The sequence below is a fragment of the Maylandia zebra genome, linkage group LG23, assembly GCF_041146795.1.
Source record: "Maylandia zebra isolate NMK-2024a linkage group LG23, Mzebra_GT3a, whole genome shotgun sequence".
Lineage (NCBI taxonomy): Eukaryota > Metazoa > Chordata > Actinopteri > Cichliformes > Cichlidae > Maylandia > Maylandia zebra.
In genome coordinates, this window is record NC_135188.1 from 9,508,065 (window position 1) to 9,526,982 (window position 18,918).

Genomic DNA, 18,918 nt, shown 5'->3' on the forward strand with positions numbered 1-18,918 from the left:
AGGAATTCCTGTTCCTAATAGTTACTAACCGGTTTGTGTTTTCCAGCTGGTTTCTTGTCTGCAGGCTTTCTGGCTCCATCTGGGACCTTCCTCACAGTTAAAGGCACTCCGTATTTGGCGGCTGGTTTTGTAATCTTCTGGGCTGAGGCTGATATTATGAGATATCCAGAAGTAATTTAGAAGAAAAACTCAAAAACTAACAAAATTTGTATTTTAGTCAGCCAATGTGCGCACCGCACCCCACACACACACACACACACACACACACACACACAGTGTATTTTCACATCATAATAAAAATCAAAAAGAAATGAGCAGATTATTGTACAAAAGATGCAGAAGTCCAGCATACTTCATTTATCAGTTTTGATTTAAGGTGTTGAGGTCCTCTTTAATGCCATGAATATGTGCCCGACTTGGTGGCTGATTAGTTCTAGAATCTACAAACAAGCTGTAGAAGACAGACCCCTTGTAGTCTTCTTCATGACGAGTTTGCTCACCTGATGGCACCTGTGCCACACCCGATTTAGGCTGCTTGTGAAGAAAAGTATGGCGAAATTCCTGAGCAATGATCTGAAATGAGTAAGAAATTTAATGAGCAAGCTAGTTTTTGCAAAAAAAAACAAACCAAAAAACCCAAAGAATTAACAATCAGCTGCAGAGTCTACCTGTGGTGTGAGAAACTTCTCAATCCTGCAGGAGAGGAAAGGTTTGTCCAGTATGCTGTTGACTGAGGGTGTCACAGTCTGGCGAGGGCAGACTGTATGAATTGAAAAAGGACCCAAAACGCAGACGCCAAGGAACAGGGAACAGAACTTGAAATGTTAACAAAAGGCGAGCCGTTTAATAAGGCTAGTAGAAGAGGTACAAACAAAGGGCAAGGCAAACTGAAGCAAAATTAACACAAACCTAAACTGGGGAATCTAAACAAGCAATAAGAAAAACCTAGGCAAGAAACTTGGAAGCATGGCATGGGAAACATGGCGTGGACAACAGGCGACCTGACAATCACACACTGAAAACAGAGGACTTAAATACACAGGAGGTGATTAGGGGAAGTGGGAACACATGGAGGAACAGCTGAGGGTAATAAAGCAGGACGAGGCAAGGGAAGCAAAACTAGAAACACTCACATGAGACATGGACCTTCAAAGTAAAACAGGAAACACACTGACTGAATTCTAAACATGCAAACTTAACAGCAACTGGGGAGACAGAATATAGGAACCTGAAATATGGTACAAAACCATCACAGTGGACATAACATGGAACACAGGGAAGCCATATGACGAAGCCAAAGAGCAAAACCTAAGATAACCATAACTGAGATCTAGGGAAACACGAAACAGTACCACAAAGGACTCAAAACATAATCCATAATATAAAAACACGAGATCTCTCCAAAATGAAACAGGAACATGAGAGGCAGACATAACAACATAAGACAACAGACATGAAACACACGAAGGGCAAGGGAGATTTAACATAGTTGGAACACGAGGGGGAAATAATAAGAACTAGAAACACTTAGGCATGATAACAAATAAACTTAGGAAACCTGATAAGCTTAAACATACACTATGAACATCAAAAGAACTGAAACTCAAAACACTGGGTCATAAGACCCAGGACCGTGACAGAGGGTCGCTCTCAAGGGTCGCGTTTAAACAGCTGTGCAAGGAGAGATCGCAGTTCTTGGGAGTAGTGACAAGACACAGGAGGGTACGACCCACGAATTATCTTAAGAACCAAGTTCTTCATGTTGCCAGCCTCAAACTGAGAATAAACAAATGCAAAGGCTCACACAGCTGTAACCACTGCATAGAAATTACTGAAGACAATTGAACTATATAGGGATTCTTAATGTGGGGACTGTACTGGATTACAGATTAAATTAGGAATTAATATACTGGAAATTAATTTCAGTGTATTATCTAACAGTACATTATCTAACTACAGTTATACATATAGAATATACAGGGAAGAGATCAAAATTAGTATGTGAGAGAACAGTAAATGCTGCATAAAACACCTTAAAATACTGTATAATTATAATTAAACAGCTCACACAGAATACTTACTGCATGCTTAAGAGTGCACATTTCATACAGAACACACCCTAGGGCCCAAATATCACTGCAGCAGGAAGGAAAAGCAAGGAAAATGAGAGGCGAGAACATACAAATGGGTGGGCAGGGATAAGTTCTGGGTTAAGTTTATTATTCATTCAATAAGGTATCAACAGTCAAGTGCATGCCCTTTACTTTCCTTTTATAAACTGAGATGAAAATAAGACTATTGACAAGAAAACTCCAGATCATTTAGACTGAGCTAAATTTACTTCACTCATTGTAACTAAAGTGGGTTAAATTGCATGTACACTTAAAATAGTTAAGGAGAAAAATCAATACCAGCTTCCTGCTGTAGATGTAAGCGAGCAAGTTTACTCAATAAAAAGGCGAGGTGATCTCCTTACATTACACTGTAGCCACCACCTAATCCTGCAGACTCAAGATTCAGTGGGGAGACACCTTGTCCCATTGATTACTATTGAATTTGCTTGACAACTAGACACCAATGTACGATATTCCAGAAGTCCAAGTACCTTTTGTTATTGTATGGTTTATTTTCACAGATCTCTGGTGTCATGCGGCGGCTGTGTGAAGGCAAGAGAGGACCCAAATGCACGGCTCTAGACACACGGGGATGAACTCAAAGGCCGGTCTTTATTAACAGGAACATAAGAAGTCATACAAAACTATACTGGGAGCAACTAAAAGCTGAGGCGCTGGGAAGACACGGAAAATGCACACAACCTAGAGGGACGACGCAACACAGAACAAAGGGACACTGACATAAATACACAGAAGGTAACGAGGGAAGTGGGAACACACGGGGAACACAGCTGAAGACAATTACTCATGGCCGAGCAGGGAGGACACGAAACTGACGATACTGACACCAAGATGTGGACCTTAAACACAACAGTACACAGAGATGAGCACAGAGAGAGAGAGAGGCAGAGAAGAAGGATGAATACGAGGGGATGAGGAGAACACAGAACCCATAGGATGGGAACACGGTACCAGAGCAAACACCACAATAAAAACATGGACACAGGGGGAATCCAAATACCAAACCAAACAATCCAATGGACATAAGAAACAAAATACAAAACTACAGAAAAACTAAGAACACTGGGTCAAAATGACCCAGGACCATGACATCTGGTGACAGGTAATATGGTGTTCCTATGCATGTTCTTGCCAGTTCTACAGTGCTGAAAAACAGAAAAATAGCACATTTTAATATTAAAGCTTCAATATTTCAAATAAGCACTGTCTAATGTGCAAAAATACAAACAATGACATAAATCAAAGCAAAAACAGCTGTAAAAAAGGGAAAAAATCAACATCAATAATAAATGCACCTAAGAACCTCAGAACATAATGTATAAATACATAAAACACGTAATACATTATAAGATCAGACATATTTGATTTAACCAAAAGATATTTCTGTGTAAGAACAGTTAAAAAGTGTACAAATAACAAACTTCAACAAAATAAACTATAATATTTTTTAAATATAGTAAAACAGAATGTCTTATTACCAGAAATGCAAAGTGTTCTTCAACTTTTAGTCTGGAATCTATGCTTAATGAAAAACTGCAGGGCTATTTAGACAACAGTGTGCATACCTGTTCAGCACCCTTGCAATTCCAAAGTCTCCAAGCTGAACTGTTCCATCTTTTGTCAAAAAGATGTTCTACACAAGCATTATGAGAACACATGTAAATAATCCAATACATGCAAACAAACAACTTATCACTTAAAGGGAATCTTGTGATTTATGAAACAATACCTGTGATTTTATGTCTCTGTGGAGAATTTTTCGATCGTGCACATGCTTGAGCGCTAGGCAGATCTGCACAAACCAATCTAGGATCTCAAAAAGGGAGACTACAGTAAACCATATGTATTGTGATCAGTTTAACCAAATATCTGTATACTGTTTGCACAGTGACTGCCTTGAGTAGTTGCTGGCTTACTTGCGCTTCTGAGAACAGTACCCCTTTCTGAGAGTTGATCTTTTTGAATAGGTCTCCACCCTCGCAGTAGTCCATCACAATATACAGGCAGTCACCCTCTGGGAAAAAAATACAAATAAAATAAAAAAAACTTATAGTATGTAGTTATCACACAGTGCACATTTGATAATAGTTTCTTCACATAAACAGATGAGCTATTTGAATGGCATTAATACCTTCAAAAGATTCCTTATACTGGACGATGTTTGGATGACTCATGTTGGCAAGAACAGCAACTTCCTTCCGAGATTCCTGCCTCTCTTTGCTGGACATCTGTCAAAGTAATGAAGAGGAGGGTAACGAGATGAAGCGCACACTGAAAAGAACATGCCAAGCTTGTGTAAAAAATATGCACAGAAGCTTACTCCAGATATGCCAATCTCCTTAATGACATATTGGTGTCCATGATCTTTGGATTTGACCAGGATAGCCTTTCCAAATGAACCTTCCCCAATTTTCTTCACCTTTTCGTACTTGTCCATGTTATTGGAATGACTGGCTCCACATGCTGGATCTACAAAGACATCAAGAACATGCTAATGCTATTGCTCGGTGTAACTAGGCTTTAATCGAGGGTTCCGTGACAGAAGCTTTATAAAAGGCAAACATTTGGTAGTCTTAATAATGACAATTGTGCGTCGTCCGGGAAATGTAATGTTAGCTCCATTGTGGACCGCTGTCAGACAGAAAGAGACGGACTGTGATGCTGAGATGCAAGACACAACACAGCTGGTAGCAAAACAGCTAGCGTTCCCGTTACTTAGAAGCTAGAAGAAGATGGGAGCTTCATAAAATATTTACCTTGTGAATGTACAAAACTCTAACTGATATAATATCACCGGCTCACTGTGTAGCCGTATACGTTTCTGTGTGCCTTACCATTAGTCTTTTCTCGCTGCCTTTCTCATAGAGGTTTGGGTACTTGATACTGTCCTCGCACTCTCTATCTAACTACGGCTACATTTTTTGTACGTTTTCATTGGTCAGATGTACCAAGACCGAACATTAATTGGTGGACACGACTGTCCATCATCTTTTATTGTGGATGACGCTTACCAGTCTCCGCCCCCAATGACACCGTTGCTGTGGACATTTTCCATAGCAACCGCAAACCAACTGAGAAGCATGGAGAACGTGTAACGTTTGGCGATTAATTTAGTTAAAATGTATTTATTTTTTAGGTACTTCATTTAGTATTTTCATATTATGTATCTAAACCACAGAGCTTCGCTAAATTTAGTAACACACTATCCTCCTAATACCTAACTCTGCCATGGAGGAGCTGCACAAGACAATAAGCAACCAGCAGAACTCCCATCCAAACGCAGTGCACATTATAGCTGGGGACTTCAACCATGCTGATTTAAGGTCAGTATTCCCCAGATTTGAACAGCATATTAAATGTGCAACGAGGGGGGAAAACACATTGGGTAAAGCCTGCAGCAACATCCAAAAAGGCTACAGAGCAACCCCTCTACCACATCTAGGTTTGTCAGACCACATGTCCATGCTGTTGATCCCTGCATACACTCCCATTAGGAGAAGAGCCCCCTGGCCAGAAGGTGCATCACATCAGCTGCAGGACTGTTTTGAAAACACGGACTGGAGCGTGTTCGAACATCAGGACCTTGAAGAGCACACAACATCAGTGCTCTCATATATTAACTTCTGTGTCAACAGTGTCACTGTGGACAAACGTCTCCGGGTGTATTCCAACCAGAAACCCTGGATGACTAAAGAGGTCCAGGTCCTGCTGAAGCAACGTGACACCGCTTTTAGATCCGGTGATGGTATGCAGTACAGTGCAGCCAGATCTGAGTTGAAAAGAGGCATCAGAGAGGCCAAGGCAGCGTACAAGAGAAGGATCGAAGACCACTTCAGCACCAAAAACTCACGACAGGTATGGCAGGGAGTTCAGCACTTAACCAACTACAAACCTGGCAATACCACGTTGACTGAGGGTAACGCGGAGCTTGCGGAGGAGCTGAACCACTTCTTCGCACGCTTTGAGGTGAAGGGACCAGAGGCAGCAGCAGCAAAAACATCGGACAGCAGCAGCCCAAGCCTCATAGTGCAGGAATATGAGGTGAGGCGCACACTGAGGGCAGTGAACCCCAGGAAGGCCACCGGACCAGATGGGGTAACCGCAAAGGTCCTAAAAGATTGTGCAGACCAGCTGGCTGGGGTCTTCACTAAGATCTTCAACACTTCACTGTCCCAGTCCTGCATCCCGCCGTGCCTAAAGTCAGCCACAATTGTCCCACTGCCAAAGCGTACTAACATTAGCAGCCTCAACGACTACCGACCAGTTGCTCTAACACCTGTTATAATGAAGTGCTTCGAGAAACTGGTCCGACGTCACATCATGTCCTGCTTGCCACCCACACTCGACCTGCTCCAGTTTGCATACAGAGCTAACAGATCAACTGAAGATGCCATTGCTACAACGCTCCACACCACCATCTCTCACCTGGAAGTGCAGGGCCGTTACGCCAGGCTGCTCTTTGTTGACTTTAGCTCTGCTTTCAATACTCCCGGACAGACTAATAGTTAAACTGCTGGAAATTGGACTTCCTTCCACCACCTGCCGCTGGATCAGAGACTTCCTCTCAGACCGTGTACAGAGAGTTAGAGTGGGGCCTCATCTTTCCTCAGCCCTCAGCCTCAACATCGCTCTCCACAAGGCTGTGTACTGAGTCCCCTACTGTACACTCTGTACACACATGACTGTGTTAGTTCCCACCCAGACAACACAGTCATCAAGTTTGCAGATGATACCACCGTGGTGGGGCTCATCTCAGGGGGAGATGAGACTGCATACAGAGCTGAAGTTCAGAGGCTGTCAGATTGGTGTGCAGATAACAACCTGGACCTCAATACCACCAAAACAAAAGAACTGGTAGTTGACTTCAGAAGGAGGAAGTCCGAGCTGCAGCCTGTCAGCATCAACGGGGAGTGCGTGGAAAGGGTCTCCAGTTTCAAGTTTCTGGGTGTGCACATAGACACAGACCTCCAATGGAGCTCTAACACCTCTGCGGTCTTAAAGAAGGCCCAACAGCGTCTCCACTTTCTGAGAATCCTCAGAAAAATGGAACTGAAGAAGGAGCTGCTGACCGTCTTCTACCGCTGCTCCATTGAAAGTGTGCTGACGTACTGCATCGGTGTGTGGTTCTACAGCTGCACCACAGCACACAGAAAGGCACTCCAGAGGGTCATCAACATGGCCCAAAAAATCATTGGACATCCTCTTCCCTCCCTGAAGGACCTGTACAGCACTCGCTGTCTCAAGAGGGCACGCAGCATCCTACGGGACTGCACACACCCAGGACACCGGGTGTTTAAGCTGCTGCCGTCTGGCAGGAGGTTCAGGCTGCTGAGGTCCCGAACAAATAGACTCAAGGACAGCTTTTACAACAGGGCAATAGCCCTGATCAGTGTAAATAGCTGACCTGACTGGATACCTCCCTGGACTTTTTAGGGGGGAGGTAACAATGTTTAAAACGATAACAATAATATTTATATTTATAACAAGGTGCAATAATAATTAATGTGCAATAATAACTAGTGATGGGTCGTTCGCGAACGAAATGGCTCTTAGAGCCGGCACTTTGACGTGACTTTCTTTAGGTCACGAGTAGTTGTCCAAGCATTTCACTACATATCGTACTGTGTATGACTGTGTACGTGACAAATAAAATTTGAATTTGAATTTGATTTGAACGACGCGAGCCGGCTCCTTATCGCGAGCCGTCACGTGGGTTTTTTTTTTTTCTTTTTCTCAGCCTCTCTCTCGCACTTTTTTCCCGCTTCACTCTGCACGCGAGCCTTGTGCTTTACGCTGGGCAGAGGGGGGGAGGGGCGGTAGTTACACTCAGTAGCACAGGAACAGAGACAGAGAGAGAGAAAGAGAGGCAGGGACAACAACATAAGGTATAGTAATCATCCACAACTATTTTCGGTTGCAGATGATAAAGGATTCAGAAAGTTTATTCATGCAGGTCCATATGACAGAGAATGTGCATCTTCTGTTTGTTTTCATATTATAATTTATATTTAATTGTGTTGTGGTTTGCAGTGTTTTGTGTTCTTTTCACTTTAAATTTGTAAAAGGAAAAAGCTGAAAATTTAAATAGTTAAAACTTGAAATGTGAATAGTTGATTTTTGTATTATATGATTTATTTATTACATTTTATGTGGAGTGAATAAATAAAAGTATATTTACGGTGGCCCCTAGAGACAAAGCACATACAAACTTCAAATCACGTACGAACTCTGAAGCATGTACAAACTCCAAAACACGTAAAAACACGTACAAACTCCAAAACACGTACAAACTCCGAAGCACGTAAAAACTCAGAAGCACATAAAAACTCAAAACACGTACAAAAGACAACAGAAGTGCTCCAGGATGCCGGGCGCAGTGTTGAGCCTTTGTTATCTTGTGGCTACACAAGCCAGCAAGTACCAACGACCGGATTTGGTGTGTGGTAATAACAGGTAAATGAACTTTTTTTAAAATTATTTGAATATATATGAGTGCCTGTGTATAAATACACAAACAATACACACATGCTTTCAATTGTGTAATTTAAGTGATCTAGTAGCTCTGCTTTGGAAGTTCAGTTCATGCTAGAAATGTGTTTTGGAGTTTGTACGTGTTTTGTCTCTAGGGGCCACCGCATATATTTATATATAAACATATATAAATAAAACCACTTTTTTTTACGTTAGTAATTCCTTTTGTGCATAATTTTATATTATTGTTAATAATAAATTAATTAAAGCAACAAAACAACCTGAAGAGCCGGTTCGGAGCCGAAAGAGCCGGCTCTTTTTAGTGAGCCGAACCGAAAGAGCCGGATCTCTAAAAAGAGCCGGAAATCCTATCACTAATAATAACAGTGTGCAATACACATACACTTATTCTTCTTTTTTATACTAAGTTAATATACTGTGTTGTGTTGTTTGTTGCGTTGTGATGTGTCATATCGTGTCGTGTTGTGTTATATGTAGTGCCGACGTAGGACAGTTTTTCCAATTTCATTGTACTACTGTACTATGTATGACTGTGCAATGACAATAAAGAGTTATCTTATCTTATCTTATCTTATCTTATCTTATCTTACCTGTATGGAATACCGTAACTGTCAAACTGAAAGACCACAGTATTGATTCAAATTATAAATTATATAAAAGTTGCTTCTGTATTTATTATCTAATTGTCTACTTATTTATTTATAAAATATTAATAAAATTCTCCATTTTTTTATTTACTTTTAAAAGTGTTCATTATGGATAGGCTTCAAGGTTTATTGATTCCATTGTTATTGACTTCAAATATATCTTAAATCAATTATTACAGTTTGGTAATGAAAAACATAAACACCCACCATGGTGGATAAGTTATTGCAGTGTGAACTTAATTTAATTGTTTGGTAAACACTAGTTTAGTGCTCCTGCAGCAATTGCAGTAGTCGTTCTCTTTGGATGGTGGGTCAGACATTTAATGAAATAATTTCCCCAATTTAATCTTATTTTCACAGCATTTAGTAACATTGTTTATTTAGTGATTAATTTATTTCAGTCTTATTTTAGGTTTAGGTCTTCCGTACTTTATGTGGGCTCTGCCACATAAAAACCTGACAAAAACCTGAAAGTCATATATAAAGTATACTGTATATTTAAATAGGTATAGCATACTGGCATACTATATATTTCGGAATTTGGCTGTTTAAACGCAGCAAAATGAAATTCACAAAGGTATTCGTCTTTCAAAAAAATGTAATATCGCAAACGATTAAGCAACAAAAAATACATATCTCAATGTAAAATTCTGTTTTATTTTATTCAATTTATTTTTTTTAAAATTTAGACTAAATTCCTAAACACATTTACTGGATTTACAAGCCGCGGTGACGCGGGCGGCTCGCTCACGCCTCCTTGTTTGATTGTATCGAAGGCTGTGAGCAGATGACGCAGTGAGGTCCAGTGAACATGGCTCCTTTTCCGGACGAGGTGGATGTTTTTACTGGCCCACACTGGCGAATGAAGCAGCTGGTGGGCCTGTACTGCGAAAAGGTGTGTACAACTAACTGTCGTTCCTTATTTTGCAGATTTACGAACAATTTTTTGGAGGTTGGTGTCTGAAGGTGAAGCGAACACCTGCTAGCATGCTAGCTAGCTAGCTAGCGTAATAGCAGCAATAATTGAGTCAGTCGAAGGAGATGAACTGTCGGATGACTGTCTGACGACCACACTGAGACCCTTTGGTTGATCTGTGGTCAGCGTTACGTGATAGTATTCACGTTTCCAGCAGCGTGGAACCCTATCCGACTGAACCTAATAAAGTTTTATAGCCACTCGTCTCCGCAGCTAAAAGCTTTTTCTGTTTACTAGCCTAACTAACTTGCAAGATAGCTTATATAACGTGCTTTAAGTGCCACATTGGAGTTCCTAATGTTCTCGCAAAGGGTGGTGCATATATTAATAAGAAGTGTCTTAACAAGACAAGCCAGGTAAGCTCATTTAGCTGCAACAGCTAATGCACGAAGGGTGTGCTTCACTAACCCTAGCTCGGTTACAACACTGATGATTTGACACTCTGGCATACAGCCACTATGTTTACATATACGTATCACGTATATATAAACATAGTATTACGTGTTACGTGTCTAATCCTACCAACTGCAACGCTAACATAGATCACATGGATCTTTTTTTTTTTTTTTTTTTTTTTTTTTTTTTTTGATCACATGGATCTTATGTGATGATTTATTTTGTAAGAAATAACGCAAAGATCTTATTTGATAATTCTTCTTCCACAGCTGTCCAACACCAACTTCTCCAACAACAATGATTTCCGCTCATTTCTCCAGTCCCTGTGCGCCACATTTAAGGAGTTCAAGATGCATGAGCAAATTGAGAACGAGTACATTATCGGGCTGCTGCAGCAGCGCTGCTGCACAGTGTACAATGTACACTCTGACAACAAACTTTCAGAGATGTTGTCCCTCTTTGAGAAAGGGCTTCATAGTATTAAGGTAACGATCGACTGGCATTTTAAAATACACATTTTATTGACATGCTATGATCCTATATTTCACTTGATGCAACTTTAAAAATAGCTAACCAGAAAAACATTGGCTTTAGGTAAGGGGAAAAACATGTAGTACAGTGCTCAATTGTTGGGTACCACTCAGTCATTAGAATAAGTATCATGTCAGCAACGCAAAGATTATAGTACATACAAAGACATCAAGGGTTTTTATTTTTCATGTACACATGTAATTTCTGGCACCTCTTCAAAGCGGTTTTACTCACATGCGAAGCAAAATTACCAGCATTATAATAAATGAGAATTCGTTTTAGCTAACTTACACACTTGGGCAGTCAGTCCCTAAAGGCCCATTGTGCCATGAGAAATCTGCACGTTAATCATACTACACTTCCTTTAAGTGTGGAATAATACTCATTTGTGATATCCACTTTTGTCACAGTTCTCAAGTGTTACAGTTTCACATTTAAAAGAAGAAAAAGGATGAATGAAGTTATTAAGGATGAAGTTAGTAAGTTGAACTGCTTGGAGCAGAGGGAGGGTTATTTTTGTGATCTGCTTATCGAGAGACAAGAGTTATTGTTCTGTCAAGCCATGGGCAAACCTCCACCCCAAGAAATAAGAGGCAAAAATAAAGGCCTTTTTAGAATTATGCAATTGTGTAAACCCGAACTTCCGCTGCCAGTTTGCAAATCAGAAAACATTTTCTATTTTTGCTTTCAGGAGTAATCCTGCTTTCTGTCCCAAGGAAAACTGTCTCCTGGGAAAAACAATACTGTCCTAAATATTTAAATTATATTGAATTCCTGTCATTTGTGTTAAAAAAAGAGTTCATGATATTTACCCTGAGAAATAACCCCGAGTAACCCTGAGTAAATCAACTCCTGTAGTAATGACATTAAAATATTTTTGAATAGAAAATAATACTTTAATGTACAACAATTATTGCACAACACAGCCATTAATGATGATGCAAAATCAAAATGTACTTCTCAGGGAGTAGTGATTGAGTAAGGGTGATTTGGACACAGACCATGAATTAATCATTGTTGTGTGTTTTTAGAGTGAATATGAGCAGCTTAACTATGCCCAGCAGCTGAAGGAGAGACTAGAAGCTTTTACACAGGACTTTCTGCCCCACATGAAGGAGGAAGAGGAGGTATAAGATGCTCAAATTTCTTTTCCTTTCTTTTTTTATATTGTGTGGGACATCAATTAAGACTAATTTATGTTGAACAACAAAAGGTAAAAACATGCACTGAAAGTTATCATAAAAACGTGTCTGTTCATGTCCAGGTAAATTAAACTGTTGCAAGCTGTTTGTAAACTGAGGAGATTCGTTGCAGGTGTTTCAGCCTATGCTTATGCAGTACTTCAGCTATGAGGAGCTCAAGGACATCAAGAAACAAGTGATAGCGCAGCACTGCAACCAACAGCAATTGGACAGTGCCGCAGAGGTGCTAAAAGGCTTCAGTTTGTGGAGCCAGGCGGAGGTGCTCCAGAAAGCCTTCAAATATGCTGATCATGAGAAGACAGATTATGGTGAGTGAGTATATATTTAAGCTGGTGCTTCGTACTTAAGCACATTATAATTGGTCAAGTAACCCCACTGTTCAATATACGACATGTTTAGATAAGCATATCAATCAGTTGTCTTTTAGATCTAATGCAATGCGGTAACTCATGTCCAGCAGACATTTTGACTGTCCATTAAGGCATTTCTTATGATCAGTTTAGGCATGACTAACTTGTTTATACCTGCGTCTGTCTTGCTGCAAAATGTTAAAAATGTATACTTGATAACGGACCTCTGTACTACCAGGACAATGTTTTAACTGTTAAAGTCACCAGCTTCATAAAAGAACACTCTGTCTTAGAAAGTGGTTGACATTTGTAAAAGGTACACTTCATCATTTTGGTATTTGAGAACACTTACGAGCAAAGCTATTCCATACTCTTCCTCAGAACTGGAAAAAAACAGGAATTCCTCCACCCACATCTCCCAGCTCCCCACGGAAATTATGCTGAGGCTGTTCCATTATTTAGGCCCTGAAGATCTGTGTCGCTGCAGTCAAGTGTGCAGCTCCTGGTCAGAGCTAGCTAAGACCGGCTCTTTGTGGAGGCACCTTTATCCTGTGCGCTGGGCCAGAGGTACGCTCGAGTTTTATGTACTGGTGAAGAATTATTTCACTCAAGTGTGTACACAACTAATGAATATTTTTGTCTCTGTTATGTAGGTGATTATTATAATGGCCCCCCTGGGGAGCTTGACCAGGAGCCAGATGAGGAGTGGGTGAAGAGTCGGCAGAATGAGGGTCGTGCCTATCAGGAATGGGATGAGGACGCTGATGTCGATGAGTCTGGTGAGGTTTTGTCTTAGGTAAAGGGCTTGTGTCTCATAGCGATTTAAGTGGTATTTAAAGCACAAGCAACTATTACTAATGTAATGTTTCAGACACAAGCTGCCAGAAAGGCATCATTTGGGATGTACTGTTGTATTATAGGTTCCTACCCAGTCATTCCTATCCATTCAGCCCACATTTAGCAAGATACGTGTGACAAAAACAAGCAAAGAAAACCCCCACTTTTATAAATGCTCGGTAATGTTAAGCCCGGTTCCCATTGAACACACCGTTTAAGTAAAATGGCTGGTAAATAAACTACTGCAATCTGTGGGTGTCTTGTCATTCTCTTTCAAAACGTTGACAATTCACTGGCTTTCAATAACAGCATAAAATTAGCCAGCCAAAACTGACTACTGATGTAGATATTTGTTTGCGAGGAAATCAACAGTGTGTCGTTTTACAGAAGTTACTCACTCAGGTCGAGCAGTTTTGGTGCACTGGTTCTACGTGACACGTTCAGTGTGAACAGGGCTGTAAAACAGGTTTATGGTTATATGCAGCCTGTGTAAAAGGCAAGTCTTCATTAAATATGATACCTAAAGACATTTAGTGTCTATTTTTGACCTCTACTTTTATAGTTCCTCACTGTTTGCCCTGTTGATATTGGGTAATAAAACTAGATTAAAAATGTAGAGGTGTCTGTTTAAGAGTTTTAAACAGGGCGTCACACATTCATTCACATGTGGTGAAGCCAGTCGTCTCTATTTACTTTTCAAGTATTTTGCTGCTTTTGATCCCAGACTCTGCTTTATGTGTCATCATGGTATGATACACCTCTAGTGTTGCCTAAAGATGTGTCATACCACCTCCAGTTTAAGCTCTGTAATGTGTCACCCATGTTGTTCAATGGTTCATCAGATGTGTCAGGTCAAATTGAGGGCTCCCTTGCAATCAGCACTGCTAAGCGGGAGAAGAGGCTCCTGAATGGGATTATCCAGAATCTTCTTCCAGCTGTTGGTCCTTCTGTCAAGTCCATTGTTCTGGCATATAGCTCTACAGTCTCAAGTAAAATGGTAGGCGGAGCACAAACCTTTATTTTGCTGTTGTACTAGCACAATGTCAAAGCTCAGAAAGCTCGTTGGTTGAGCTGTGTTGTAAGATAAATGTTCTTGCTTTCCAGGTACGTCAAATCCTCAGTTTCTGCCCCAATATTACTCATCTAGACCTGACGCAGACTGACGTTACAGACTTTGCATTTGACAGGTTAGTATTAAAAATGAATACTGAAATGCTAACTGTTTATGACAAAGCGGATGTACATAAAACTCAAAACTTATATTGAGTCTATCCTTTCCTTTTTAGCTGGTCATCTCTCGGAGCTTGTCACTCTCTGGAGCACCTGGATTTGTCGGGGTGTGAGAAAATCACTGATCACACCTTGAAGAAACTGTCTTTTGGGCTGGGTGACCTCATGTCTTCCACCTGCATTGACAAACGCTCAGACAAGCGAGCCAAGCTTCTTAAGAGTTCCCCAGGTCCCATCACGCTTGTTGATGAGAGAAACCTACATCCAGTGGGACGAAAGCAGGCCATAATTTTCAAGCAGGGGACTGGCCGCTGGGGTGCCGCCTGCACACCCATGCAAGTATGGGTCCTGGATCCTTTGGACCTTGCTGATATTGAGGACGCAGCAGAGTGGAGTCGACGTGGTGGGATGCCGCTTACTGACGCGGAAAGCTTCGTTGAGACACAATTTATGGGAAATTCGTGCTGTTGCAGGAGGAGCAGGAGGCGGGGGCACAGGACTGGCTCAGATGCCTCATATTTGCATCAGCAGTACGCCTTGTCTGCAGAAGTGCTCTGCGGTCACTCCACCTGCTGCACAAACGACGTGGCCCTCAGGACTTTTACTGGGTCTGAGTCAGGCATGACCAGAAATGGCACAGCAGAATTTCAGACTAAATGCTCCTCAATGGGGAGCCTGCAGTGTCTCCAGCCTGAAAACAGGACTGATCAATCAGAAACGAAACGCTCACTGAGGTTTCTCAGCCTCTCTGGATGTTATCAAGTCACTGACTTGGGCCTGAGGTAACGTTAATGCATCAATCTCTTTCAAACAAACTACAAAACACATCATATATATTTTTTAGTATCTGTACAGAGGATCGAAACAGCAAAACTTAGAAAATGTATACACAACCACTGACTTCATACCGCAGGACTCAGGTCTCCAGTAATCCCCTGACTGTACACACATAGGAAAATTAGATCAACCAATAGGCAGAAATCTGACCTCATCATGGGACTTTAAATAATGGGCCCCTTATTTCCTTAATTAGGTGCAAATGAGGGAATGTAAAGATTGAATACAGGTGTAAAAACAAATTCCTGTTTGTTCCCAGTAAATAAACAGGCTGTTGTATACAAAGAAAAGCTGATACATTAAATTAAAAAAGGTCAACTTTAACGAAAGATAAGTTAGTTTAAATATGAGTTTCAATACAAAGTCAAATACAGAAGTGACTTGTCACATTTTAGGAGTTAATGCCTAAATTTGTTTTATTTTTATTAATTTAATAATATATACATTTAGTTTGGCAGTTATGACCCTCTATGAAAATGACTTGTTTTTAGGTAGGTTTTTTGAAGATTGGTAGCAAACTAAAATGACACAGTGGAATGAATGAGTTACTGTGAACAACTGTAAATACCACATTTCGTCAAATTGCGCTGATGAAATTTTAACCTGGAGACCAGCCACAGTACCCCTTCAAACCTTGGTTGCTGAAATATAAACGCCTGCCAGCGTACCCCAAAGAAATGCCTTGTGGTCATTTCCTTATTTGTCTTTGTCCGGGGATAAACACTCTCACAGACTCACAAGGTAAAAACATTCAGCGCCATATGAAAAGTAAACTGCTACTTACTAGTAGTTCAAATGTAGTCATTTTAAAGCATTCGACAGATTAAGTTTAATATCAGTGGTCAAGAGGACATAAAATCACTAGTCATAAAAAACATTTATGACTTTGCTCCAGAGTTTTTAGGTTTTTCCTCCTGGAAGTTATACTTCTACTGCTATTTTTGCTCTTGAATTCCACCATAGATTTCAGTGTACTGCCATCTCACCACTATACTGAATTAAGACAAAGATATAGGTGCTTTTCAAAATGCATATCAAGTAACATTTCTATCAGCTAATTCAGATTATACAGTGCAGCTCTTATTAGGGTAAGACTGGATTATCTGCATTCATCTAGATGTTCCCAGTGTTGGTCTGCATGTTGTTGTAGCTGTAATGAGGTTGCATTGCATTGTGTGTCAGGGCTCTGTCTCAGCGTGGAGGGCTTCCTGTGCTGGAGCATCTCAACCTGTCTGGCTGCCTCTTCATCACTGAGGTGGGGCTGCAGGAGCTGGTGTCGGCCTGTCCTTCCCTCAATGACGAGCACTTCTATTATTGCGACAACATCAACGGTAACACAAGTTAAACCTAAAATGCTGCATGCTCTTCACCTAGTAATGTGTTTTGACATAGGCCTGTGTTAATGTTGTACTGTATAAAATGTCACGGTGGTGTTACAGTGTGTGGCAACTATTACAAACATTAATAACCCCACTCGCATAGCATGTGTCCTAGTGTAAGTAACCGATGCCGCTGAGAGGGGAGGTAAGTAGGCATTACAATACATTGATGCCCTTACTGTCAGAACTTTATGTAACACAAAGTTGATTTATTTAGTAACATAATGAAAATATTTAAATGTTGTGGATATGGGGGTGTGTGTCAGATGTTTCTCACTTGTCGCGTGGGTTGCAGGTCAGTAGATAACTGCAGTGTGGTGTTTCTCTGCAGGTCCCCATGCAGACACGGCCAGCGGCTGCCAGAACCTGCAGTGTGGTTTCAGAGCTTGCTGCCGCTCTGGAGAGTGATTCAGCAAAACGATGCTATTCTGAAATGTCTCCTTTTAATTGCACTTTATTCTGGGAATACCATTTGCTGTATTTTGTGTCACTTAAAAATATTTCTTGATGAAACTGTAATTTTGCTCTAAATCTTTCGGTCTATATTTCATGGAAATAATGCTGTCTAAAAGGAAAACATACAAGGGTAACAATGGATTTGAACTGTCTGCAAATATCCTGGTTCTTTCTTTTTGGTTTAAAAAAAGTAAAAACCTAGAAAAAAATGAACACCTAGAACTCAGTGGTTTTCTGTAGTTTAAACGAAGTTTGTTTTGTCACTAAAATGATACAGATTTACACCAGTCTGCTTCTCCCCTTACTTTGTAACTCATTATCAGCATAGGGTTAATTTTGTTGTTAAATTGAATCTAACGTCGTCGTTTATTTGATAACAATGTGTGGTGAAACAAAGTGGTCTAAGTTTTGGGTGAAGCTGACTGCTCCAAATGGCACTCAGATTGTTGATGGTTAGGTCCCTACATGTGACTCTTTTTCGCTGCCTTGTGCTGCCGTACATTGATGTTCAGTTCACTGTTGATGCTGGCACAGCGACAGTATGCACAGACATAGGAACTGGTACTTGATGTTGCAGTGTAGTCCTTAACCCCCCCCCCCCCCCCCCCCTTTTTTTTTTTTTGTTGTTGTTTTTTTTTACATTTGTGATACTAAATGTCCAGAAAGAGTTTCTTGCTTTCACTTTTCTTTATGCACTCCAGTGGGCAAAGAAATGGACCAGTGTTCTTGTGAGAAAGATTGAAGAGTTTGTAGAGAAATAGAAAAGCAGGATTAAAAATAGTCAATTGGGAAAAGTCTTCAGGGTATTTGGCCAGCTAGAGTACTGCATCATTTATGATACTGCAGCAGAATTTATTTTCCTGTTCAAAAGCCTTGCATGATTTCTGTTGAAAATTCACAACAAATTAATAAAAACATCTTGGAGTTAGAAACTGTGCAGTTGCTTATTGTTATTGTGTTAACAAAAAAGTATCGAACCACCAACCTTCTAAGTAGTAGGTGACCTGATCCACCACCTGAGCTACAGCCGACCCAATGTCAGTAAAGTGCCAGAAAATCCTCCGTGCATCTTGGCGACTTTCAACAAATTATGACTCCATAGTAGAAATATAGTATCTTAAAAATATTCTTTTATGCAGCAGGTCTTGCTGCTAGAAAGGCTGCCGACAGCCTCAAGGGATGTTTATAAGAAATCTGCCACATTTAATAAATGTCAAGGCAAACCCAACAAAGGAGTCTGCATACAAGCATCTTTTTTTTTTTTAGTTTCTTAATTTAATTATGCTGTCACTTTTCTTCACATTTAAACTATAAACTGGCAGTTTGAAGGACTTTTGTTGGTAATTTAATATAAAAATGCTGACTGTAAGGAAAATAAAACAAACCCTCACTTATTAGTGAGGGTTTGTTTCAAGCCAATTTGCCTCAGCAGCTGGCCAGTCACCTTGAC

The 18,918-nt window shown here is 40.5% G+C and overlaps 2 protein-coding genes across 3 annotated transcripts; one reads left to right on the forward strand and one right to left on the reverse strand.

The window, feature by feature from the left end:
• Positions 1 to 2,707: 2,707 nt before the first annotated feature.
• On the reverse strand, positions 2,708 to 13,166 carry LOC112430381 (serine/threonine-protein kinase Nek1-like). Of its 2 annotated transcripts, none has more exons than XM_076880233.1 (7): positions 13,082 to 13,166; positions 4,456 to 4,604; positions 4,267 to 4,363; positions 4,052 to 4,149; positions 3,865 to 3,948; positions 3,701 to 3,768; positions 2,708 to 3,280 (listed from the first exon to the last, which is right to left on the reverse strand). In XM_076880233.1, exons 2-7 carry the CDS (start codon positions 4,570 to 4,572, stop codon positions 3,178 to 3,180), a joined length of 567 nt encoding a protein of 188 aa, XP_076736348.1. In that variant the 5' UTR covers positions 4,573 to 4,604; positions 13,082 to 13,166; the 3' UTR covers positions 2,708 to 3,177. The 2 variants fall into 2 exon arrangements, with proteins under 2 accessions (XP_076736348.1, XP_076736347.1); XM_076880232.1 differs by lacking the exon at positions 13,082 to 13,166 and adding an exon at positions 4,970 to 5,065.
• fbxl5 (F-box and leucine-rich repeat protein 5) lies at positions 10,018 to 18,404 on the forward strand. The gene is made up of 11 exons (XM_024798668.2): positions 10,018 to 10,169; positions 10,916 to 11,131; positions 12,209 to 12,304; positions 12,492 to 12,687; positions 13,111 to 13,296; positions 13,383 to 13,508; positions 14,409 to 14,563; positions 14,671 to 14,753; positions 14,853 to 15,578; positions 16,816 to 16,964; positions 17,344 to 18,404. Exons 1-11 carry the CDS (start codon positions 10,086 to 10,088, stop codon positions 17,418 to 17,420), a joined length of 2,094 nt encoding a protein of 697 aa, XP_024654436.2. The 5' UTR covers positions 10,018 to 10,085; the 3' UTR covers positions 17,421 to 18,404.
• The last annotated feature ends 514 nt before the right edge of the window (positions 18,405 to 18,918 follow it).